This window comes from Phalacrocorax carbo, chromosome 6, assembly GCF_963921805.1.
Source record: "Phalacrocorax carbo chromosome 6, bPhaCar2.1, whole genome shotgun sequence".
Taxonomy (NCBI): domain Eukaryota; kingdom Metazoa; phylum Chordata; class Aves; order Suliformes; family Phalacrocoracidae; genus Phalacrocorax; species Phalacrocorax carbo.
In genome coordinates this window covers 33530741-33553706 of record NC_087518.1, presented here as the reverse complement: position 1 = coordinate 33553706, position 22966 = coordinate 33530741, and the positions used below count along the sequence as shown (strand labels likewise).

The 22966-nt window shown below is 62.3% G+C and overlaps 8 protein-coding genes across 8 annotated transcripts; all 8 read right to left on the bottom strand.

The window, feature by feature from the left end:
• Positions 1-737: 737 nt before the first annotated feature.
• On the bottom strand, positions 738-2798 carry LOC135314074 (uncharacterized). The gene is made up of 3 exons (XM_064455732.1): positions 1781-2798; positions 1135-1414; positions 738-763 (listed from the first exon to the last, which is right to left on the bottom strand). Exons 1-3 carry the CDS (start codon positions 2327-2329, stop codon positions 759-761), a joined length of 834 nt encoding a protein of 277 aa, XP_064311802.1. The 5' UTR covers positions 2330-2798; the 3' UTR covers positions 738-758.
• A 391-nt stretch (positions 2799-3189) lies between these two features.
• LOC135314073 (uncharacterized) lies at positions 3190-5041 on the bottom strand. Its single transcript, XM_064455731.1, has 3 exons — positions 4644-5041; positions 3998-4277; positions 3190-3626 (listed from the first exon to the last, which is right to left on the bottom strand). Exons 1-3 carry the CDS (start codon positions 5031-5033, stop codon positions 3622-3624), a joined length of 675 nt encoding a protein of 224 aa, XP_064311801.1. The 5' UTR covers positions 5034-5041; the 3' UTR covers positions 3190-3621.
• Positions 5042-6717: 1676 nt separating this feature from the next.
• On the bottom strand, positions 6718-9325 carry LOC135314119 (uncharacterized). Its single transcript, XM_064455763.1, has 3 exons — positions 9196-9325; positions 7507-8063; positions 6718-7140 (listed from the first exon to the last, which is right to left on the bottom strand). The coding sequence occupies exons 1-3, from the start codon at positions 9323-9325 to the stop codon at positions 6796-6798; spliced, it is 1032 nt and encodes a 343-aa protein (XP_064311833.1). The 3' UTR covers positions 6718-6795.
• Positions 8916-10762, bottom strand: LOC135314072 (uncharacterized). The gene is made up of 3 exons (XM_064455730.1): positions 10370-10762; positions 9724-10003; positions 8916-9352 (listed from the first exon to the last, which is right to left on the bottom strand). The coding sequence occupies exons 1-3, from the start codon at positions 10757-10759 to the stop codon at positions 9348-9350; spliced, it is 675 nt and encodes a 224-aa protein (XP_064311800.1). The 5' UTR covers positions 10760-10762; the 3' UTR covers positions 8916-9347.
• A 1427-nt stretch (positions 10763-12189) lies between these two features.
• LOC135314071 (uncharacterized) lies at positions 12190-13630 on the bottom strand. The gene is made up of 3 exons (XM_064455729.1): positions 13233-13630; positions 12587-12866; positions 12190-12215 (listed from the first exon to the last, which is right to left on the bottom strand). The coding sequence occupies exons 1-3, from the start codon at positions 13620-13622 to the stop codon at positions 12211-12213; spliced, it is 675 nt and encodes a 224-aa protein (XP_064311799.1). The 5' UTR covers positions 13623-13630; the 3' UTR covers positions 12190-12210.
• A 1011-nt stretch (positions 13631-14641) lies between these two features.
• Positions 14642-17914, bottom strand: LOC135314118 (uncharacterized). Its single transcript, XM_064455762.1, has 4 exons — positions 17785-17914; positions 16096-16652; positions 15450-15729; positions 14642-15078 (listed from the first exon to the last, which is right to left on the bottom strand). Exons 1-4 carry the CDS (start codon positions 17912-17914, stop codon positions 15074-15076), a joined length of 972 nt encoding a protein of 323 aa, XP_064311832.1. The 3' UTR covers positions 14642-15073.
• LOC135314070 (uncharacterized) lies at positions 17505-19351 on the bottom strand. The gene is made up of 3 exons (XM_064455728.1): positions 18959-19351; positions 18313-18592; positions 17505-17941 (listed from the first exon to the last, which is right to left on the bottom strand). Exons 1-3 carry the CDS (start codon positions 19346-19348, stop codon positions 17937-17939), a joined length of 675 nt encoding a protein of 224 aa, XP_064311798.1. The 5' UTR covers positions 19349-19351; the 3' UTR covers positions 17505-17936.
• A 1016-nt stretch (positions 19352-20367) lies between these two features.
• Positions 20368-22951, bottom strand: LOC135313905 (uncharacterized). Its single transcript, XM_064454558.1, has 3 exons — positions 21822-22951; positions 21176-21455; positions 20368-20804 (listed from the first exon to the last, which is right to left on the bottom strand). The coding sequence occupies exons 1-3, from the start codon at positions 22368-22370 to the stop codon at positions 20800-20802; spliced, it is 834 nt and encodes a 277-aa protein (XP_064310628.1). The 5' UTR covers positions 22371-22951; the 3' UTR covers positions 20368-20799.
• Positions 22952-22966: the final 15 nt, after the last annotated feature.

Genomic DNA, 22966 nt, shown 5'->3' with positions numbered 1-22966 from the left:
GCAATTAGTCTAGAATTATTCCTGGAGGGACATGACCCACGGGGTCCTGGGCATGCGGCAGCCAATGCCACCTCAGTGGGATGTGGGTGTTTCCCAGGGATCCTCTCCGGGACACGGGCACCCTGCCGGGCCGCAGTGCCCTCCTCCTGGATCATGGGCACCCGTGGGGCACCTCACAGCCTTGAATGCCCGTTCTCTCGCAGCCCAGCTGTCCCAACTTCTCCAGGAGCGCGTGCTCCGCAGGCCCGCATACAGCCGCCTGGCTCGCACCACTGCCTTTCGTGTTGCCCCTTCCTGGATCCCCTTGGTACCAAAATGACACATGCTACAGGAACAAAGCACTTTATTGATCTGAGCAGTGCTAGAAGATTGAGGAAGTAGGCTGCTCCCAGCAGGAGTTTTGCCGAGTTTCCCAGGCGTCTCTGCTGCACGGGCATGCTTGGCTGTTCCCTCTGGGGAGGCAGAGATGAGCCCCGGCCCTTTGGATGCCAGTCGGCCCTGGCAGCACCTTTGGGAGGGCGGAAAAGGGGGACCCTCCCCAGAGGTCCTCAACGGAGTTGGCAAATACCCGTTGGCTGTTGTGCTGGACAGGCACGGGCGACCCACCAGGACGTGGCCGGCCGTTGGCCATGGCCACCCGCAGGAGCATGACCATCGGGGCGCTAACGGCCTCCAGCCAGCAGAAGAAGTCGGTGGAGGTGCCCTCACTCCCGGAGCCTTTGGTGGGCTGAGGCATGTCCCAGCGCACCAGCTGCCTGTCACCCTGAAGAGAATTCACTGTTAGCTGGGTGAAAATACTACAGTAGGGAAGGTTATCCACCCACTTCCTAGCAGCTGCCCCTCTTCCTGCTGTGATGCTTGCCCTCGCACCAGCCTTGGAGGTCCCAAGGCCTAAGGCACCCAACGGGCCATGGGCAGGCACTGGCCACTGCCACCTTACAGGGACATGGGGAGCAACCACAACACGCCTCACCGGGACACGGGCACCCACCGGGAACCTCAGAGGGAAGTGGGCACCCTGCTAGGATGTGGGCCCCTCCTCCTGGGATGCGGGCACCTGTGGAGCCCCTCACGGCCACGGGTGCCTGTTCTCTCCCGCCTCAAGTCCCACCCTGCAAGGACGCCGGCACTCACTTGCACCCCTGCATCTCCTCTTGCCAATCCGCCGAGAGCACGCCCTAGGTGGAGGTGCACAGGGAGCTAGAGAAGGCTCTCCTCCGCTTGCCTCGCCTTCCGCCTTCTTCTCGGAGTGCTGGTGCGGGAACACTTTCAGGCGGAGGCGGTAGACAAGCCTGGTGCACCTGGCCAGCGGGGTGATTTTGGCCTCCAGCTGGTGGACGGCTTCATCAGAGCTGAAGGTGCCCTCCTCCGAGCAGTCTGTTCCCACAGAAGATGAGGCCGGCCGTTCCTTTCCCTGGAAATGACAGGGCCGGGGGCGCAATGAAGTGGGCGCGGGCCGCGTGGCCGAGAAGTGGCCTGCGGGGCTTGGCTTCCTCTGGAAGGACTCCAGCCGCGCAGGACTGCCCTGGGCAGCACGCTGGGCTGAGCACACCTCTGGCAGGCCCCATGTCGTGCTGGGGCCTCCGGAGGGTTTCTGCCCTACGGCTGAGCATGTAACTGGGGAAGAGGCAGAGGAGCTCTCGGGGCCTGCCGAGGCTTTCTTGCCCGCGCTGGGTTTTGTTTTCTCATTGCAAGCCTTCTTGGCCAAGGCTTGCAATGATGTGCTTCCCTGCTCCCCACAAGCCGCTCCCTTCCTGTGTGACCGATCGCGATTGCTCACCTGTCCCTGGGGTCTGTTCCCATTTCTCCAGAGGCGAAGTGCAACCCAAGACAGGAAGCACAGCCACAGGCTTTGCAAGGCCCTGCAACACAGCTGGGTCCTGTCCGCCTGGGCAAGGGAGTCCCAAAGCTGGCCCAGAGGGTAGGGCGGGTCAGAGGCCACGCTCTTGGCGACAACGGGCAGTTCCTTCGGGCCCACAGGAGCGACGTCCTTCCTGAGCCTGACCCAGCTCTGGGGGCTGCGGGGGCCAGTGCTGCTGTGCCGTTTGGGGACCATGCTCTCTCCCACAAAGGGCAGCTTCCTCAGACCCTCAATAACAGCGTCCATCATGATCCTAACCAAGCCGTAGGGGCTCTGAACGTCGATGCTGCTGTCCCATTCGGTGGTCATGCTCTCCGCATCAACGGGTGGCTGCTTCAGGTCTTCAGGAGGAGCTTCACTCTCCACAATGAGCCAGGTGGGGTTGATGTAAATGCGAAGACCAGCAGGCAACAGTGACAACGTGCAGAGAGCCACGGTCAGGGGGAGAGCCGGGCTGAGAGTTATCATGGTCTCTCCTGAGGAAAAAGATCTCGATGCACGAGCTGGCTTGGGCTGTTACCCTGAGCAGAGTTCAGGCAGTGACCACCAGCACCGAGTGGCCGCCTCGCGTGTCTGTGCTTGCAAGGGGGTTGCCGACCTGCCAAGTCATGGGCTGATGTCACGCAAGGCTCTGTGACGTCACGAGGCCTTTCTCCACCAGCCCGGCAGGCGACGGAGGCTGCGGCGGAGCTGGGCAGGACCTGTGTAGGTGGATTTTGAAGCCTGCTGCTCCCACTGCTGTGCCTGCCGGCGGACACTGAGCCCAGCAGGGGAGCGGGACCGTGTCCCACGTGGTCTGGGCTGTGCCCTGAACTTCTCAGCAAGAAGGGGCTGTGCCCAGAGCTCCAGCCGAGCTGCGTTCAGCACCGTGCCCCAGCTGGGCAGCTGTGACGCGGTTCTGCTCAACATCCTCTCGGGGGCAAAGTGGCAGCCCATGTTAAGAGGAAAGCCAAAAATTCACTCTTGGTTTGACAAAAATTATAACCGCTGAGAATGAGGAGTGCAATTAGTCTAGAATTATTCCTGGAGGGACATGACCCACGGGGTCCTGGGCATGCGGCAGCCAATGCCACCTCAGTGGGATGTGGGTGTTTCCCAGGGATCCTCTCCGGGACACGGGCACCCTGCCGGGCCGCAGTGCCCTCCTCCTGGATCATGGGCACCCGTGGGGCACCTCACAGCCTTGAATGCCCGTTCTCTCGCAGCCCAGCTGTCCCAACTTCTCCAGGAGCGCGTGCTCCGCAGGCCCGCATACAGCCGCCTGGCTCGCACCACTGCCTTTCGTGTTGCCCCTTCCTGGATCCCCTTGGTACCAAAATGACACATGCTACAGGAACAAAGCACTTTATTGATCTGAGCAGTGCTAGAAGATTGAGGAAGTAGGCTGCTCCCAGCAGGAGTTTTGCCGAGTTTCCCAGGCGTCTCTGCTGCACGGGCATGCTTGGCTGTTCCCTCTGGGGAGGCAGAGATGAGCCCCGGCCCTTTGGATGCCAGTCGGCCCTGGCAGCACCTTTGGGAGGGCGGAAAAGGGGGACCCTCCCCAGAGGTCCTCAACGGAGTTGGCAAATACCCGTTGGCTGTTGTGCTGGACAGGCACGGGCGACCCACCAGGACGTGGCCGGCCGTTGGCCATGGCCACCCGCAGGAGCATGACCATCGGGGCGCTAACGGCCTCCAGCCAGCAGAAGAAGTCGGTGGAGGTGCCCTCACTCCCGGAGCCTTTGGTGGGCTGAGGCATGTCCCAACGCACCAGCTGCCTGTCACCCTGAAGAGAATTCACTGTTAGCTGGGTGAAAATACTACAGTAGGGAAGGTTATCCACCCACTTCCTAGCAGCTGCCCCTCTTCCTGCTGTGATGCTTGCCCTCGCACCAGCCTTGGAGGTCCCAAGGCCTAAGGCACCCAACAGGCCATGGGCAGGCACTGGCCACTGCCACCTTACAGGGACATGGGGAGCAACCACAACACGCCTCACCGGGACACGGGCACCCACCGGGAACCTCAGAGGGAAGTGGGCACCCTGCTAGGATGTGGGCCCCTCCTCCTGGGATGCGGGCACCTGTGGAGCCCCTCATGGCCACGGGTGCCTGTTCTCTCCCGCCTCAAGTCCCACCCTGCAAGGACGCCGGCACTCACTTGCACCCCTGCATCTCCTCTTGCCAATCCGCCGAGAGCACGCCCTAGGTGGAGGTGCACAGGGAGCTAGAGAAGGCTCTCCTCCGCTTGCCTCGCCTTCCGCCTTCTTCTCGGAGTGCTGGTGCGGGAACACTTTCAGGCGGAGGCGGTAGACAAGCCTGGTGCACCTGGCCAGCGGGGTGATTTTGGCCTCCAGCTGGTGGACGGCTTCATCAGAGCTGAAGGTGCCCTCCTCCGAGCAGTCTGTTCCCACAGAAGATGAGGCCGGCCGTTCCTTTCCCTGGAAATGACAGGGCCGGGGGCGCAATGAAGTGGGCGCGGGCCGCGTGGCCGAGAAGTGGCCTGCGGGGCTTGGCTTCCTCTGGAAGGACTCCAGCCGCGCAGGACTGCCCTGGGCAGCACGCTGGGCTGAGCACACCTCTGGCAGGCCCCATGTCGTGCTGGGGCCTCCGGAGGGTTTCTGCCCTACGGCTGAGCATGTAACTGGGGAAGAGGCAGAGGAGCTCTCGGGGCCTGCCGAGGCTTTCTTGCCCGCGCTGGGTTTTGTTTTCTCATTGCAAGCCTTCTTGGCCAAGGCTTGCAATGATGTGCTTCCCTGCTCCCCACAAGCCGCTCCCTTCCTGTGTGACCGATCGCGATTGCTCACCTGTCCCTGGGGTCTGTTCCCATTTCTCCAGAGGCGAAGTGCAACCCAAGACAGGAAGCACAGCCACAGGCTTTGCAAGGCCCTGCAACACAGCTGGGTCCTGTCCGCCTGGGCAAGGGAGTCCCAAAGCTGGCCCAGAGGGTAGGGCGGGTCAGAGGCCACGCTCTTGGCGACAACGGGCAGTTCCTTCGGGCCCACAGGAGCGACGTCCTTCCTGAGCCTGACCCAGCTCTGGGGGCTGCGGGGGCCAGTGCTGCTGTGCCGTTTGGGGACCATGCTCTCTCCCACAAAGGGCAGCTTCCTCAGACCCTCAATAACAGCGTCCATCATGATCCTAACCAAGCCGTAGGGGCTCTGAACGTCGATGCTGCTGTCCCATTCGGTGGTCATGCTCTCCGCATCAATGGGTGGCTGCTTCAGGTCTTCAGGAGGAGCTTCACTCTCCACAATGAGCCAGGTGGGGTTGATGTAAATGCGAAGACCAGCAGGCAACAGTGACAACGTGCAGAGAGCCACGGTCAGGGGGAGAGCCGGGCTGAGAGTTATCATGGTCTCTCCTGAGGAAAAAGATCTCGATGCACGAGCTGGCTTGGGCTGTTACCCTGAGCAGAGTTCAGGCAGTGACCACCAGCACCGAGTGGCCGCCTCGCGTGTCTGTGCTTGCAAGGGGGTTGCCGACCTGCCAAGTCATGGGCTGATGTCACGCAAGGCTCTGTGACGTCACGAGGCCTTTCTCCACCAGCCCGGCAGGCGACGGAGGCTGCGGCGGAGCTGGGCAGGACCTGTGTAGGTGGATTTTGAAGCCTGCTGCTCCCACTGCTGTGCCTGCCGGCGGACACTGAGCCCAGCAGGGGAGCGGGACCGTGTCCCACGTGGTCTGGGCTGTGCCCTGAACTTCTCAGCAAGAAGGGGCTGTGCCCAGAGCTCCAGCCGAGCTGCGTTCAGCACCGTGCCCCAGCTGGGCAGCTGTGACGCGGTTCTGCTCAACATCCTCTCGGGGGCAAAGTGGCAGCCCATGTTAAGAGGAAAGCCAAAAATTCACTCTTGGTTTGACAAAAATTATAACCGCTGAGAATGAGGAGTGCCATTAGTCTAGAATTATTCCTGGAGGGACATGACCCACGGGGTCCTGGGCATGCGGCAGCCAATGCCACCTCAGTGGGATGTGGGTGTTTCCCAGGGATCCTCTCCGGGACACGGGCACCCTGCCGGGCCGCAGTGCCCTCCTCCTGGATCATGGGCACCCGTGGGGCACCTCACAGCCTTGAATGCCCGTTCTCTCGCAGCCCAGCTGTCCCAACTTCTCCAGGAGCGCGTGCTCCGCAGGCCCGCATACAGCCGCCTGGCTCGCACCACTGCCTTTCGTGTTGCCCCTTCCTGGATCCCCTTGGTACCAAAATGACACATGCTACAGGAACAAAGCACTTTATTGATCTGAGCAGTGCTAGAAGATTGAGGAAGTAGGCTGCTCCCAGCAGGAGTTTTGCCGAGTTTCCCAGGCGTCTCTGCTGCACGGGCATGCTTGGCTGTTCCCTCTGGGGAGGCAGAGATGAGCCCCGGCCCTTTGGATGCCAGTCGGCCCTGGCAGCACCTTTGGGAGGGCGGAAAAGGGGGACCCTCCCCAGAGGTCCTCAACGGAGTTGGCAAATACCCGTTGGCTGTTGTGCTGGACAGGCACGGGCGACCCACCAGGACGTGGCCGGCCGTTGGCCATGGCCACCCGCAGGAGCATGACCATCGGGGCGCTAACGGCCTCCAGCCAGCAGAAGAAGTCGGTGGAGGTGCCCTCACTCCCGGAGCCTTTGGTGGGCTGAGGCATGTCCCAGCGCACCAGCTGCCTGTCACCCTGAAGAGAATTCACTGTTAGCTGGGTGAAAATACTACAGTAGGGAAGGTTATCCACCCACTTCCTAGCAGCTGCCCCTCTTCCTGCTGTGATGCTTGCCCTCGCACCAGCCTTGGAGGTCCCAAGGCCTAAGGCACCCAACAGGCCATGGGCAGGCACTGGCCACTGCCACCTTACAGGGACATGGGGAGCAACCACAACACGCCTCACCGGGACACGGGCACCCACCGGGAACCTCAGAGGGAAGTGGGCACCCTGCTAGGATGTGGGCCCCTCCTCCTGGGATGCGGGCACCTGTGGAGCCCCTCACGGCCACGGGTGCCTGTTCTCTCCCGCCTCAAGTCCCACCCTGCAAGGACGCCGGCACTCACTTGCACCCCTGCATCTCCTCTTGCCAATCCGCCGAGAGCACGCCCTAGGTGGAGGTGCACAGGGAGCTGGAGAAGGCTCTCCTCCGCTTGCCTCGCCTTCCGCCTTCTTCTCGGAGTGCTGGTGCGGGAACACTTTCAGGCGGAGGCGGTAGACAAGCCTGGTGCACCTGGCCAGCGGGGTGATTTTGGCCTCCAGCTGGTGGACGGCTTCATCAGAGCTGAAGGTGCCCTCCTCCGAGCAGTCTGTTCCCACAGAAGATGAGGCCGGCCGTTCCTTTCCCTGGAAATGACAGGGCCGGGGGCGCAATGAAGTGGGCGCGGGCCGCGTGGCCGAGAAGTGGCCTGCGGGGCTTGGCTTCCTCTGGAAGGACTCCAGCCGCGCAGGACTGCCCTGGGCAGCACGCTGGGCTGAGCACACCTCTGGCAGGCCCCATGTCGTGCTGGGGCCTCCGGAGGGTTTCTGCCCTACGGCTGAGCATGTAACTGGGGAAGAGGCAGAGGAGCTCTCGGGGCCTGCCGAGGCTTTCTTGCCCGCGCTGGGTTTTGTTTTCTCATTGCAAGCCTTCTTGGCCAAGGCTTGCAATGATGTGCTTCCCTGCTCCCCACAAGCCGCTCCCTTCCTGTGTGACCGATCGCGATTGCTCACCTGTCCCTGGGGTCTGTTCCCATTTCTCCAGAGGCGAAGTGCAACCCAAGACAGGAAGCACAGCCACAGGCTTTGCAAGGCCCTGCAACACAGCTGGGTCCTGTCCGCCTGGGCAAGGGAGTCCCAAAGCTGGCCCAGAGGGTAGGGCGGGTCAGAGGCCACGCTCTTGGCGACAACGGGCAGTTCCTTCGGGCCCACAGGAGCGACGTCCTTCCTGAGCCTGACCCAGCTCTGGGGGCTGCGGGGGCCAGTGCTGCTGTGCCGTTTGGGGACCATGCTCTCTCCCACAAAGGGCAGCTTCCTCAGACCCTCAATAACAGCGTCCATCATGATCCTAACCAAGCCGTAGGGGCTCTGAACGTCGATGCTGCTGTCCCATTCGGTGGTCATGCTCTCCGCATCAACGGGTGGCTGCTTCAGGTCTTCAGGAGGAGCTTCACCCTCCACAATGAGCCAGGTGGGGTTGATGTAAATGCGAAGACCAGCAGGCAACAGTGACAACGTGCAGAGAGCCACGGTCAGGGGGAGAGCCGGGCTGAGAGTTATCATGGTCTCTCCTGAGGAAAAAGATCTCGATGCACGAGCTGGCTTGGGCTGTTACCCTGAGCAGAGTTCAGGCAGTGACCACCAGCACCGAGTGGCCGCCTCGCGTGTCTGTGCTTGCAAGGGGGTTGCCGACCTGCCAAGTCATGGGCTGATGTCACGCAAGGCTCTGTGACGTCACGAGGCCTTTCTCCACCAGCCCGGCAGGCGACGGAGGCTGCGGCGGAGCTGGGCAGGACCTGTGTAGGTGGATTTTGAAGCCTGCTGCTCCCACTGCTGTGCCTGCCGGCGGACACTGAGCCCAGCAGGGGAGCGGGACCGTGTCCCACGTGGTCTGGGCTGTGCCCTGAACTTCTCAGCAAGAAGGGGCTGTGCCCAGAGCTCCAGCCGAGCTGCGTTCAGCACCGTGCCCCAGCTGGGCAGCTGTGACGCGGTTCTGCTCAACATCCTCTCGGGGGCAAAGTGGCAGCCCATGTTAAGAGGAAAGCCAAAAATTCACTCTTGGTTTGACAAAAATCATAACCGCTGAGAATGAGGAGTGCAATTAGTCTAGAATTATTCCTGGAGGGACATGACCCACGGGGTCCTGGGCATGCGGCAGCCAATGCCACCTCAGTGGGATGTGGGTGTTTCCCAGGGATCCTCTCCGGGACACGGGCACCCTGCCGGGCCGCAGTGCCCTCCTCCTGGATCATGGGCACCCGTGGGGCACCTCACAGCCTTGAATGCCCGTTCTCTCGCAGCCCAGCTGTCCCAACTTCTCCAGGAGCGCGTGCTCCGCAGGCCCGCATACAGCCGCCTGGCTCGCACCACTGCCTTTCGTGTTGCCCCTTCCTGGATCCCCTTGGTACCAAAATGACACATGCTACAGGAACAAAGCACTTTATTGATCTGAGCAGTGCTAGAAGATTGAGGAAGTAGGCTGCTCCCAGCAGGAGTTTTGCCGAGTTTCCCAGGCGTCTCTGCTGCACGGGCATGCTTGGCTGTTCCCTCTGGGGAGGCAGAGATGAGCCCCGGCCCTTTGGATGCCAGTCGGCCCTGGCAGCACCTTTGGGAGGGCGGAAAAGGGGGACCCTCCCCAGAGGTCCTCAACGGAGTTGGCAAATACCCGTTGGCTGTTGTGCTGGACAGGCACGGGCGACCCACCAGGACGTGGCCGGCCGTTGGCCATGGCCACCCGCAGGAGCATGACCATCGGGGCGCTAACGGCCTCCAGCCAGCAGAAGAAGTCGGTGGAGGTGCCCTCACTCCCGGAGCCTTTGGTGGGCTGAGGCATGTCCCAACGCACCAGCTGCCTGTCACCCTGAAGAGAATTCACTGTTAGCTGGGTGAAAATACTACGGTAGGGAAGGTTATCCACCCACTTCCTAGCAGCTGCCCCTCTTCCTGCTGTGATGCTTGCCCTCGCACCAGCCTTGGAGGTCCCAAGGCCTAAGGCACCCAACGGGCCATGGGCAGGCACTGGCCACTGCCACCTTACAGGGACATGGGGAGCAACCACAACACGCCTCACCGGGACACGGGCACCCACCGGGAACCTCAGAGGGAAGTGGGCACCCTGCTAGGATGTGGGCCCCTCCTCCTGGGATGCGGGCACCTGTGGAGCCCCTCACGGCCACGGGTGCCTGTTCTCTCCCGCCTCAAGTCCCACCCTGCAAGGACGCCGGCACTCACTTGCACCCCTGCATCTCCTCTTGCCAATCCGCCGAGAGCACGCCCTAGGTGGAGGTGCACAGGGAGCTAGAGAAGGCTCTCCTCCGCTTGCCTCGCCTTCCGCCTTCTTCTCGGAGTGCTGGTGCGGGAACACTTTCAGGCGGAGGCGGTAGACAAGCCTGGTGCACCTGGCCAGCGGGGTGATTTTGGCCTCCAGCTGGTGGACGGCTTCATCAGAGCTGAAGGTGCCCTCCTCCGAGCAGTCTGTTCCCACAGAAGATGAGGCCGGCCGTTCCTTTCCCTGGAAATGACAGGGCCGGGGGCGCAATGAAGTGGGCGCGGGCCGCGTGGCCGAGAAGTGGCCTGCGGGGCTTGGCTTCCTCTGGAAGGACTCCAGCCGCGCAGGACTGCCCTGGGCAGCACGCTGGGCTGAGCACACCTCTGGCAGGCCCCATGTCGTGCTGGGGCCTCCGGAGGGTTTCTGCCCTACGGCTGAGCATGTAACTGGGGAAGAGGCAGAGGAGCTCTCGGGGCCTGCCGAGGCTTTCTTGCCCGCGCTGGGTTTTGTTTTCTCATTGCAAGCCTTCTTGGCCAAGGCTTGCAATGATGTGCTTCCCTGCTCCCCACAAGCCGCTCCCTTCCTGTGTGACCGATCGCGATTGCTCACCTGTCCCTGGGGTCTGTTCCCATTTCTCCAGAGGCGAAGTGCAACCCAAGACAGGAAGCACAGCCACAGGCTTTGCAAGGCCCTGCAACACAGCTGGGTCCTGTCCGCCTGGGCAAGGGAGTCCCAAAGCTGGCCCAGAGGGTAGGGCGGGTCAGAGGCCACGCTCTTGGCGACAACGGGCAGTTCCTTCGGGCCCACAGGAGCGACGTCCTTCCTGAGCCTGACCCAGCTCTGGGGGCTGCGGGGGCCAGTGCTGCTGTGCCGTTTGGGGACCATGCTCTCTCCCACAAAGGGCAGCTTCCTCAGACCCTCAATAACAGCGTCCATCATGATCCTAACCAAGCCGTAGGGGCTCTGAACGTCGATGCTGCTGTCCCATTCGGTGGTCATGCTCTCCGCATCAATGGGTGGCTGCTTCAGGTCTTCAGGAGGAGCTTCACTCTCCACAATGAGCCAGGTGGGGTTGATGTAAATGCGAAGACCAGCAGGCAACAGTGACAACGTGCAGAGAGCCACGGTCAGGGGGAGAGCCAGGCTGAGAGTTATCATGGTCTCTCCTGAGGAAAAAGATCTCGATGCACGAGCTGGCTTGGGCTGTTACCCTGAGCAGAGTTCAGGCAGTGACCACCAGCACCGAGTGGCCGCCTCGCGTGTCTGTGCTTGCAAGGGGGTTGCCGACCTGCCAAGTCATGGGCTGATGTCACGCAAGGCTCTGTGACGTCACGAGGCCTTTCTCCACCAGCCCGGCAGGCGACGGAGGCTGCGGCGGAGCTGGGCAGGACCTGTGTAGGTGGATTTTGAAGCCTGCTGCTCCCACTGCTGTGCCTGCCGGCGGACACTGAGCCCAGCAGGGGAGCGGGACCGTGTCCCACGTGGTCTGGGCTGTGCTCTGAACTTCTCAGCAAGAAGGGGCAGTGCCCAGAGCTCCAGCCGAGCTGCGTTCAGCACCGTGCCCCAGCTGGGCAGCTGTGACGCGGTTCTGCTCAACATCCTCTCGGGGGCAAAGTGGCAGCCCATGTTAAGAGGAAAGCCAAAAATTCACTCTTGGTTTGACAAAAATCATAACCGCTGAGAATGAGGAGTGCAATTAGTCTAGAATTATTCCTGGAGGGACATGACCCACGGGGTCCTGGGCATGCGGCAGCCAATGCCACCTCAGTGGGATGTGGGTGTTTCCCAGGGATCCTCTCCGGGACACGGGCACCCTGCCGGGCCGCAGTGCCCTCCTCCTGGATCATGGGCACCCGTGGGGCACCTCACAGCCTTGAATGCCCGTTCTCTCGCAGCCCAGCTGTCCCAACTTCTCCAGGAGCGCGTGCTCCGCAGGCCCGCATACAGCCGCCTGGCTCGCACCACTGCCTTTCGTGTTGCCCCTTCCTGGATCCCCTTGGTACCAAAATGACACATGCTACAGGAACAAAGCACTTTATTGATCTGAGCAGTGCTAGAAGATTGAGGAAGTAGGCTGCTCCCAGCAGGAGTTTTGCCGAGTTTCCCAGGCGTCTCTGCTGCACGGGCATGCTTGGCTGTTCCCTCTGGGGAGGCAGAGATGAGCCCCGGCCCTTTGGATGCCAGTCGGCCCTGGCAGCACCTTTGGGAGGGCGGAAAAGGGGGACCCTCCCCAGAGGTCCTCAACGGAGTTGGCAAATACCCGTTGGCTGTTGTGCTGGACAGGCACGGGCGACCCACCAGGACGTGGCCGGCCGTTGGCCATGGCCACCCGCAGGAGCATGACCATCGGGGCGCTAACGGCCTCCAGCCAGCAGAAGAAGTCGGTGGAGGTGCCCTCACTCCCGGAGCCTTTGGTGGGCTGAGGCATGTCCCAGCGCACCAGCTGCCTGTCACCCTGAAGAGAATTCACTGTTAGCTGGGTGAAAATACTACAGTAGGGAAGGTTATCCACCCACTTCCTAGCAGCTGCCCCTCTTCCTGCTGTGATGCTTGCCCTTGCACCAGCCTTGGAGGTCCCAAGGCCTAAGGCACCCAACGGGCCATGGGCAGGCACTGGCCACTGCCACCTTACAGGGACATGGGGAGCAACCACAACACGCCTCACCGGGACACGGGCACCCACCGGGAACCTCAGAGGGAAGTGGGCACCCTGCTAGGATGTGGGCCCCTCCTCCTGGGATGCGGGCACCTGTGGAGCCCCTCACGGCCACGGGTGCCTGTTCTCTCCCGCCTCAAGTCCCACCCTGCAAGGACGCCGGCACTCACTTGCACCCCTGCATCTCCTCTTGCCAATCCGCCGAGAGCACGCCCTAGGTGGAGGTGCACAGGGAGCTAGAGAAGGCTCTCCTCCGCTTGCCTCGCCTTCCGCCTTCTTCTCGGAGTGCTGGTGCGGGAACACTTTCAGGCGGAGGCGGTAGACAAGCCTGGTGCACCTGGCCAGCGGGGTGATTTTGGCCTCCAGCTGGTGGACGGCTTCATCAGAGCTGAAGGTGCCCTCCTCCGAGCAGTCTGTTCCCACAGAAGATGAGGCCGGCCGTTCCTTTCCCTGGAAATGACAGGGCCGGGGGCGCAATGAAGTGGGCGCGGGCCGCGTGGCCGAGAAGTGGCCTGCGGGGCTTGGCTTCCTCTGGAAGGACTCCAGCCGCGCAGGACTGCCCTGGGCAGCACGCTGGGCTGAGCACACCTCTGGCAGGCCCCATGTCGTGCTGGGGCCTCCGGAGGGTTTCTGCCCTACGGCTGAGCATGTAACTGGGGAAGAGGCAGAGGAGCTCTCGGGGCCTGCCGAGGCTTTCTTGCCCGCGCTGGGTTTTGTTTTCTCATTGCAAGCCTTCTTGGCCAAGGCTTGCAATGATGTGCTTCCCTGCTCCCCACAAGCCGCTCCCTTCCTGTGTGACCGATCGCGATTGCTCACCTGTCCCTGGGGTCTGTTCCCATTTCTCCAGAGGCGAAGTGCAACCCAAGACAGGAAGCACAGCCACAGGCTTTGCAAGGCCCTGCAACACAGCTGGGTCCTGTCCGCCTGGGCAAGGGAGTCCCAAAGCTGGCCCAGAGGGTAGGGCGGGTCAGAGGCCACGCTCTTGGCGACAACGGGCAGTTCCTTCGGGCCCACAGGAGCGACGTCCTTCCTGAGCCTGACCCAGCTCTGGGGGCTGCGGGGGCCAGTGCTGCTGTGCCGTTTGGGGACCATGCTCTCTCCCACAAAGGGCAGCTTCCTCAGACCCTCAATAACAGCGTCCATCATGATCCTAACCAAGCCGTAGGGGCTCTGAACGTCGATGCTGCTGTCCCATTCGGTGGTCATGCTCTCCGCATCAATGGGTGGCTGCTTCAGGTCTTCAGGAGGAGCTTCACTCTCCACAATGAGCCAGGTGGGGTTGATGTAAATGCGAAGACCAGCAGGCAACAGTGACAACGTGCAGAGAGCCACGGTCAGGGGGAGAGCCGGGCTGAGAGTTATCATGGTCTCTCCTGAGGAAAAAGATCTCGATGCACGAGCTGGCTTGGGCTGTTACCCTGAGCAGAGTTCAGGCAGTGACCACCAGCACCGAGTGGCCGCCTCGCGTGTCTGTGCTTGCAAGGGGGTTGCCGACCTGCCAAGTCATGGGCTGATGTCACGCAAGGCTCTGTGACGTCACGAGGCCTTTCTCCACCAGCCCGGCAGGCGACGGAGGCTGCGGCGGAGCTGGGCAGGACCTGTGTAGGTGGATTTTGAAGCCTGCTGCTCCCACTGCTGTGCCTGCCGGCGGACACTGAGCCCAGCAGGGGAGCGGGACCGTGTCCCACGTGGTCTGGGCTGTGCCCTGAACTTCTCAGCAAGAAGGGGCAGTGCCCAGAGCTCCAGCCGAGCTGCGTTCAGCACCGTGCCCCAGCTGGGCAGCTGTGACGCGGTTCTGCTCAACATCCTCTCGGGGGCAAAGTGGCAGCCCATGTTAAGAGGAAAGCCAAAAATTCACTCTTGGTTTGACAAAAATCATAACCGCTGAGAATGAGGAGTGCAATTAGTCTAGAATTATTCCTGGAGGGACATGACCCACGGGGTCCTGGGCATGCGGCAGCCAATGCCACCTCAGTGGGATGTGGGTGTTTCCCAGGGATCCTCTCCGGGACACGGGCACCCTGCCGGGCCGCAGTGCCCTCCTCCTGGATCATGGGCACCCGTGGGGCACCTCACAGCCTTGAATGCCCGTTCTCTCGCAGCCCAGCTGTCCCAACTTCTCCAGGAGCGCGTGCTCCGCAGGCCCGCATACAGCCGCCTGGCTCGCACCACTGCCTTTCGTGTTGCCCCTTCCTGGATCCCCTTGGTACCAAAATGACACATGCTACAGGAACAAAGCACTTTATTGATCTGAGCAGTGCTAGAAGATTGAGGAAGTAGGCTGCTCCCAGCAGGAGTTTTGCCGAGTTTCCCAGGCGTCTCTGCTGCACGGGCATGCTTGGCTGTTCCCTCTGGGGAGGCAGAGATGAGCCCCGGCCCTTTGGATGCCAGTCGGCCCTGGCAGCACCTTTGGGAGGGCGGAAAAGGGGGACCCTCCCCAGAGGTCCTCAACGGAGTTGGCAAATACCCGTTGGCTGTTGTGCTGGACAGGCACGGGCGACCCACCAGGACGTGGCCGGCCGTTGGCCATGGCCACCCGCAGGAGCATGACCATCGGGGCGCTAACGGCCTCCAGCCAGCAGAAGAAGTCGGTGGAGGTGCCCTCACTCCCGGAGCCTTTGGTGGGCTGAGGCATGTCCCAACGCACCAGCTGCCTGTCACCCTGAAGAGAATTCACTGTTAGCTGGGTGAAAATACTACGGTAGGGAAGGTTATCCACCCACTTCCTAGCAGCTGCCCCTCTTCCTGCTGTGATGCTTGCCCTCGCACCAGCCTTGGAGGTCCCAAGGCCTAAGGCACCCAACGGGCCATGGGCAGGCACTGGCCACTGCCACCTTACAGGGACATGGGGAGCAACCACAACACGCCTCACCGGGACACGGGCACCCACCGGGAACCTCAGAGGGAAGTGGGCACCCTGCTAGGATGTGGGCCCCTCCTCCTGGGATGCGGGCACCTGTGGAGCCCCTCATGGCCACGGGTGCCTGTTCTCTCCCGCCTCAAGTCCCACCCTGCAAGGACGCCGGCACTCACTTGCACCCCTGCATCTCCTCTTGCCAATCCGCCGAGAGCACGCCCTAGGTGGAGGTGCACAGGGAGCTAGAGAAGGCTCTCCTCCGCTTGCCTCGCCTTCCGCCTTCTTCTCGGAGTGCTGGTGCGGGAACACTTTCAGGCGGAGGCGGTAGACAAGCCTGGTGCACCTGGCCAGCGGGGTGATTTTGGCCTCCAGCTGGTGGACGGCTTCATCAGAGCTGAAGGTGCCCTCCTCCGAGCAGTCTGTTCCCACAGAAGATGAGGCCGGCCGTTCCTTTCCCTGGAAATGACAGGGCCGGGGGCGCAATGAAGTGGGCGCGGGCCGCGTGGCCGAGAAGTGGCCTGCGGGGCTTGGCTTCCTCTGGAAGGACTCCAGCCGCGCAGGACTGCCCTGGGCAGCACGCTGGGCTGAGCACACCTCTGGCAGGCCCCATGTCGTGCTGGGGCCTCCGGAGGGTTTCTGCCCTACGGCTGAGCATGTAACTGGGGAAGAGGCAGAGGAGCTCTCGGGGCCTGCCGAGGCTTTCTTGCCCGCGCTGGGTTTTGTTTTCTCATTGCAAGCCTTCTTGGCCAAGGCTTGCAATGATGTGCTTCCCTGCTCCCCACAAGCCGCTCCCTTCCTGTGTGACCGATCGCGATTGCTCACCTGTCCCTGGGGTCTGTTCCCATTTCTCCAGAGGCGAAGTGCAACCCAAGACAGGAAGCACAGCCACAGGCTTTGCAAGGCCCTGCAACACAGCTGGGTCCTGTCCGCCTGGGCAAGGGAGTCCCAAAGCTGGCCCAGAGGGTAGGGCGGGTCAGAGGCCACGCTCTTGGCGACAACGGGCAGTTCCTTCGGGCCCACAGGAGCGACGTCCTTCCTGAGCCTGACCCAGCTCTGGGGGCTGCGGGGGCCAGTGCTGCTGTGCCGTTTGGGGACCATGCTCTCTCCCACAAAGGGCAGCTTCCTCAGACCCTCAATAACAGCGTCCATCATGATCCTAACCAAGCCGTAGGGGCTCTGAACGTCGATGCTGCTGTCCCATTCGGTGGTCATGCTCTCCGCATCAACGGGTGGCTGCTTCAGGTCTTCAGGAGGAGCTTCACCCTCCACAATGAGCCAGGTGGGGTTGATGTAAATGCGAAGACCAGCAGGCAACAGTGACAACGTGCAGAGAGCCACGGTCAGGGGGAGAGCCGGGCTGAGAGTTATCATGGTCTCTCCTGAGGAAAAAGATCTCGATGCACGAGCTGGCTTGGGCTGTTACCCTGAGCAGAGTTCAGGCAGTGACCACCAGCACCGAGTGGCCGCCTCGCGTGTCTGTGCTTGCAAGGGGGTTGCCGACCTGCCAAGTCATGGGCTGATGTCACGCAAGGCTCTGTGACGTCACGAGGCCTTTCTCCACCAGCCCGGCAGGCGACGGAGGCTGCGGCGGAGCTGGGCAGGACCTGTGTAGGTGGATTTTGAAGCCTGCTGCTCCCACTGCTGTGCCTGCCGGCGGACACTGAGCCCAGCAGGGGAGCGGGACCGTGTCCCACGTGGTCTGGGCTGTGCCCTGAACTTCTCAGCAAGAAGGGGCTGTGCCCAGAGCTCCAGCCGAGCTGCGTTCAGCACCGTGCCCCAGCTGGGCAGCTGTGACGCGGTTCTGCTCAACATCCTCTCGGGGGCAAAGTGGCAGCCCATGTTAAGAGGAAAGCCAAAAATTCACTCTTGGTTTGACAAAAATTATAACCGCTGAGAATGAGGAGTGCAATTAGTCTAGAATTATTCCTGGAGGGACATGACCCACGGGGTCCTGGGCATGCGGCAGCCAATGCCACCTCAGTGGGATGTGGGTGTTTCCCAGGGATCCTCTCCGGGACACGGGCACCCTGCCGGGCCGCAGTGCCCTCCTCCTGGATCATGGGCACCCGTGGGGCACCTCACAGCCTTGAATGCCCGTTCTCTCGCAGCCCAGCTGTCCCAACTTCTCCAGGAGCGCGTGCTCCGCAGGCCCGCATACAGCCGCCTGGCTCGCACCACTGCCTTTCGTGTTGCCCCTTCCTGGATCCCCTTGGTACCAAAATGACACATGCTACAGGAACAAAGCACTTTATTGATCTGAGCAGTGCTAGAAGATTGAGGAAGTAGGCTGCTCCCAGCAGGAGTTTTGCCGAGTTTCCCAGGCGTCTCTGCTGCACGGGCATGCTTGGCTGTTCCCTCTGGGGAGGCAGAGATGAGCCCCGGCCCTTTGGATGCCAGTCGGCCCTGGCAGCACCTTTGGGAGGGCGGAAAAGGGGGACCCTCCCCAGAGGTCCTCAACGGAGTTGGCAAATACCCGTTGGCTGTTGTGCTGGACAGGCACGGGCGACCCACCAGGACGTGGCCGGCCGTTGGCCATGGCCACCCGCAGGAGCATGACCATCGGGGCGCTAACGGCCTCCAGCCAGCAGAAGAAGTCGGTGGAGGTGCCCTCACTCCCGGAGCCTTTGGTGGGCTGAGGCATGTCCCAACGCACCAGCTGCCTGTCACCCTGAAGAGAATTCACTGTTAGCTGGGTGAAAATACTACAGTAGGGAAGGTTATCCACCCACTTCCTAGCAGCTGCCCCTCTTCCTGCTGTGATGCTTGCCCTCGCACCAGCCTTGGAGGTCCCAAGGCCTAAGGCACCCAACGGGCCATGGGCAGGCACTGGCCACTGCCACCTTACAGGGACATGGGGAGCAACCACAACACGCCTCACCGGGACACGGGCACCCACCGGGAACCTCAGAGGGAAGTGGGCACCCTGCTAGGATGTGGGCCCCTCCTCCTGGGATGCGGGCACCTGTGGAGCCCCTCACGGCCACGGGTGCCTGTTCTCTCCCGCCTCAAGTCCCACCCTGCAAGGACGCCGGCACTCACTTGCACCCCTGCATCTCCTCTTGCCAATCCGCCGAGAGCACGCCCTAGGTGGAGGTGCACAGGGAGCTAGAGAAGGCTCTCCTCCGCTTGCCTCGCCTTCCGCCTTCTTCTCGGAGTGCTGGTGCGGGAACACTTTCAGGCGGAGGCGGTAGACAAGCCTGGTGCACCTGGCCAGCGGGGTGATTTTGGCCTCCAGCTGGTGGACGGCTTCATCAGAGCTGAAGGTGCCCTCCTCCGAGCAGTCTGTTCCCACAGAAGATGAGGCCGGCCGTTCCTTTCCCTGGAAATGACAGGGCCGGGGGCGCAATGAAGTGGGCGCGGGCCGCGTGGCCGAGAAGTGGCCTGCGGGGCTTGGCTTCCTCTGGAAGGACTCCAGCCGCGCAGGACTGCCCTGGGCAGCACGCTGGGCTGAGCACACCTCTGGCAGGCCCCATGTCGTGCTGGGGCCTCCGGAGGGTTTCTGCCCTACGGCTGAGCATGTAACTGGGGAAGAGGCAGAGGAGCTCTCGGGGCCTGCCGAGGCTTTCTTGCCCGCGCTGGGTTTTGTTTTCTCATTGCAAGCCTTCTTGGCCAAGGCTTGCAATGATGTGCTTCCCTGCTCCCCACAAGCCGCTCCCTTCCTGTGTGACCGATCGCGATTGCTCACCTGTCCCTGGGGTCTGTTCCCATTTCTCCAGAGGCGAAGTGCAACCCAAGACAGGAAGCACAGCCACAGGCTTTGCAAGGCCCTGCAACACAGCTGGGTCCTGTCCGCCTGGGCAAGGGAGTCCCAAAGCTGGCCCAGAGGGTAGGGCGGGTCAGAGGCCACGCTCTTGGCGACAACGGGCAGTTCCTTCGGGCCCACAGGAGCGACGTCCTTCCTGAGCCTGACCCAGCTCTGGGGGCTGCGGGGGCCAGTGCTGCTGTGCCGTTTGGGGACCATGCTCTCTCCCACAAAGGGCAGCTTCCTCAGACCCTCAATAACAGCGTCCATCATGATCCTAACCAAGCCGTAGGGGCTCTGAACGTCGATGCTGCTGTCCCATTCGGTGGTCATGCTCTCCGCATCAATGGGTGGCTGCTTCAGGTCTTCAGGAGGAGCTTCACTCTCCACAATGAGCCAGGTGGGGTTGATGTAAATGCGAAGACCAGCAGGCAACAGTGACAACGTGCAGAGAGCCACGGTCAGGGGGAGAGCCAGGCTGAGAGTTATCATGGTCTCTCCTGAGGAAAAAGATCTCGATGCACGAGCTGGCTTGGGCTGTTACCCTGAGCAGAGTTCAGGCAGTGACCACCAGCACCGAGTGGCCGCCTCGCGTGTCTGTGCTTGCAAGGGGGTTGCCGACCTGCCAAGTCATGGGCTGATGTCACGCAAGGCTCTGTGACGTCACGAGGCCTTTCTCCACCAGCCTGGCAGGCGACGGAGGCTGCGGCGGAGCTGGGCAGGACCTGTGTAGGTGGATTTTGAAGCCTGCTGCTCCCACTGCTGTGCCTGCCGGCGGACACTGAGCCCAGCAGGGGAGCGGGACCGTGTCCCACGTGGTCTGGGCTGTGCCCTGAACTTCTCAGCAAGAAGGGGCAGTGCCCAGAGCTCCAGCCGAGCTGCGTTCAGCACCGTGCCCCAGCTGGGCAGCTGTGACGCGGTTCTGCTCAACATCCTCTCGGGGGCAAAGTGGCAGCCCATGTTAAGAGGAAAGCCAAAAATTCACTCTTGGTTTGACAAAAATTATAACCGCTGAGAATGAGGAGTGCAATTAGTCTAGAATTATTCCTGGAGGGACATGACCCACGGGGTCCTGGGCGTGCGGCAGCCAATGCCACCTCAGTGGGATGTGGGTGTTTCCCAGGGATCCTCTCCGGGACACGGGCACCCTGCCGGGCCGCAGTGCCCTCCTCCTGGATCATGGGCACCCGTGGGGCACCTCACAGCCTTGAATGCCCGTTCTCTCGCTGCCCAGCTGTCCCAACTTCTCCAGGAGCGCGTGCTCCGCAGGCCCGCATACAGCCGCCTGGCTCGCACCACTGCCTTTCGTGTTGCCCCTTCCTGGATCCCCTTGGTACCAAAATGACACATGCTACAGGAACAAAGCACTTTATTGATCTGAGCAGTGCTAGAAGATTGAGGAAGTAGGCTGCTCCCAGCAGGAGTTTTGCCGAGTTTCCCAGGCGTCTCTGCTGCACGGGCATGCTTGGCTGTTCCCTCTGGGGAGGCAGAGATGAGCCCCGGCCCTTTGGATGCCAGTCGGCCCTGGCAGCACCTTTGGGAGGGCGGAAAAGGGGGACCCTCCCCAGAGGTCCTCAACGGAGTTGGCAAATACCCGTTGGCTGTTGTGCTGGACAGGCACGGGCGACCCACCAGGACGTGGCCGGCCGTTGGCCATGGCCACCCGCAGGAGCATGACCATCGGGGCGCTAACGGCCTCCAGCCAGCAGAAGAAGTCGGTGGAGGTGCCCTCACTCCCGGAGCCTTTGGTGGGCTGAGGCATGTCCCAACGCACCAGCTGCCTGTCACCCTGAAGAGAATTCACTGTTAGCTGGGTGAAAATACTACAGTAGGGAAGGTTATCCACCCACTTCCTAGCAGCTGCCCCTCTTCCTGCTGTGATGCTTGCCCTCGCACCAGCCTTGGAGGTCCCAAGGCCTAAGGCACCCAACGGGCCATGGGCAGGCACTGGCCACTGCCACCTTACAGGGACATGGGGAGCAACCACAACACGCCTCACCGGGACACGGGCACCCACCGGGAACCTCAGAGGGAAGTGGGCACCCTGCTAGGATGTGGGCCCCTCCTCCTGGGATGCGGGCACCTGTGGAGCCCCTCACGGCCACGGGTGCCTGTTCTCTCCCGCCTCAAGTCCCACCCTGCAAGGACGCCGGCACTCACTTGCACCCCTGCATCTCCTCTTGCCAATCCGCCGAGAGCACGCCCTAGGTGGAGGTGCACAGGGAGCTAGAGAAGGCTCTCCTCCGCTTGCCTCGCCTTCCGCCTTCTTCTCGGAGTGCTGGTGCGGGAACACTTTCAGGCGGAGGCGGTAGACAAGCCTGGTGCACCTGGCCAGCGGGGTGATTTTGGCCTCCAGCTGGTGGACGGCTTCATCAGAGCTGAAGGTGCCCTCCTCCGAGCAGTCTGTTCCCACAGAAGATGAGGCCGGCCGTTCCTTTCCCTGGAAATGACAGGGCCGGGGGCGCAATGAAGTGGGCGCGGGCCGCGTGGCCGAGAAGTGGCCTGCGGGGCTTGGCTTCCTCTGGAAGGACTCCAGCCGCGCAGGACTGCCCTGGGCAGCACGCTGGGCTGAGCACACCTCTGGCAGGCCCCATGTCGTGCTGGGGCCTCCGGAGGGTTTCTGCCCTACGGCTGAGCATGTAACTGGGGAAGAGGCAGAGGAGCTCTCGGGGCCTGCCGAGGCTTTCTTGCCCGCGCTGGGTTTTGTTTTCTCATTGCAAGCCTTCTTGGCCAAGGCTTGCAATGATGTGCTTCCCTGCTCCCCACAAGCCGCTCCCTTCCTGTGTGACCGATCGCGATTGCTCACCTGTCCCTGGGGTCTGTTCCCATTTCTCCAGAGGCGAAGTGCAACCCAAGACAGGAAGCACAGCCACAGGCTTTGCAAGGCCCTGCAACACAGCTGGGTCCTGTCCGCCTGGGCAAGGGAGTCCCAAAGCTGGCCCAGAGGGTAGGGCGGGTCAGAGGCCACGCTCTTGGCGACAACGGGCAGTTCCTTCGGGCCCACAGGAGCGACGTCCTTCCTGAGCCTGACCCAGCTCTGGGGGCTGCGGGGGCCAGTGCTGCTGTGCCGTTTGGGGACCATGCTCTCTCCCACAAAGGGCAGCTTCCTCAGACCCTCAATAACAGCGTCCATCATGATCCTAACCAAGCCGTAGGGGCTCTGAACGTCGATGCTGCTGTCCCATTCGGTGGTCATGCTCTCCGCATCAACGGGTGGCTGCTTCAGGTCTTCAGGAGGAGCTTCACTCTCCACAATGAGCCAGGTGGGGTTGATGTAAATGCGAAGACCAGCAGGCAACAGTGACAACGTGCAGAGAGCCACGGTCAGGGGGAGAGCCAGGCTGAGAGTTATCATGGTCTCTCCTGAGGAAAAAGATCTCGATGCACGAGCTGGCTTGGGCTGTTACCCTGAGCAGAGTTCAGGCAGTGACCACCAGCACCGAGTGGCCGCCTCGCGTGTCTGTGCTTGCAAGGGGGTTGCCGACCTGCCAAGTCATGGGCTGATGTCACGCAAGGCTCTGTGACGTCACGAGGCCTTTCTCCACCAGCCCGGCAGGCGACGGAGGCTGCGGCGGAGCTGGGCAGGACCTGTGTAGGTGGATTTTGAAGCCTGCTGCTCCCACTGCTGTGCCTGCCGCGGACAGAACCACAACACACTTCACTGGGACATGGCCATGCAACAGGCATCACAGTGGGACACGGGCACCCACCAGGAACCTCAGGGTGACAGGCGCTCCCGGTCCTCAGGGACACCTCATCGGAAATGGGTCCTCCTCTGCCGGTCTCTTCTCTCGAGTCCTGTCGCAGGCCGGAGCGGGCCTTGCTGGTCCTCGTGTGAGTTGTGCCTGTGCCGCCGCCTTTGCCGCGGGAGGGCGTGGCTTGGCAGGAGGCGTGGCGAGGCCGGCGGGGGCGGGGGCGGAAGGGGCGGGTACGGCTCTGCGAGCGGCGGCG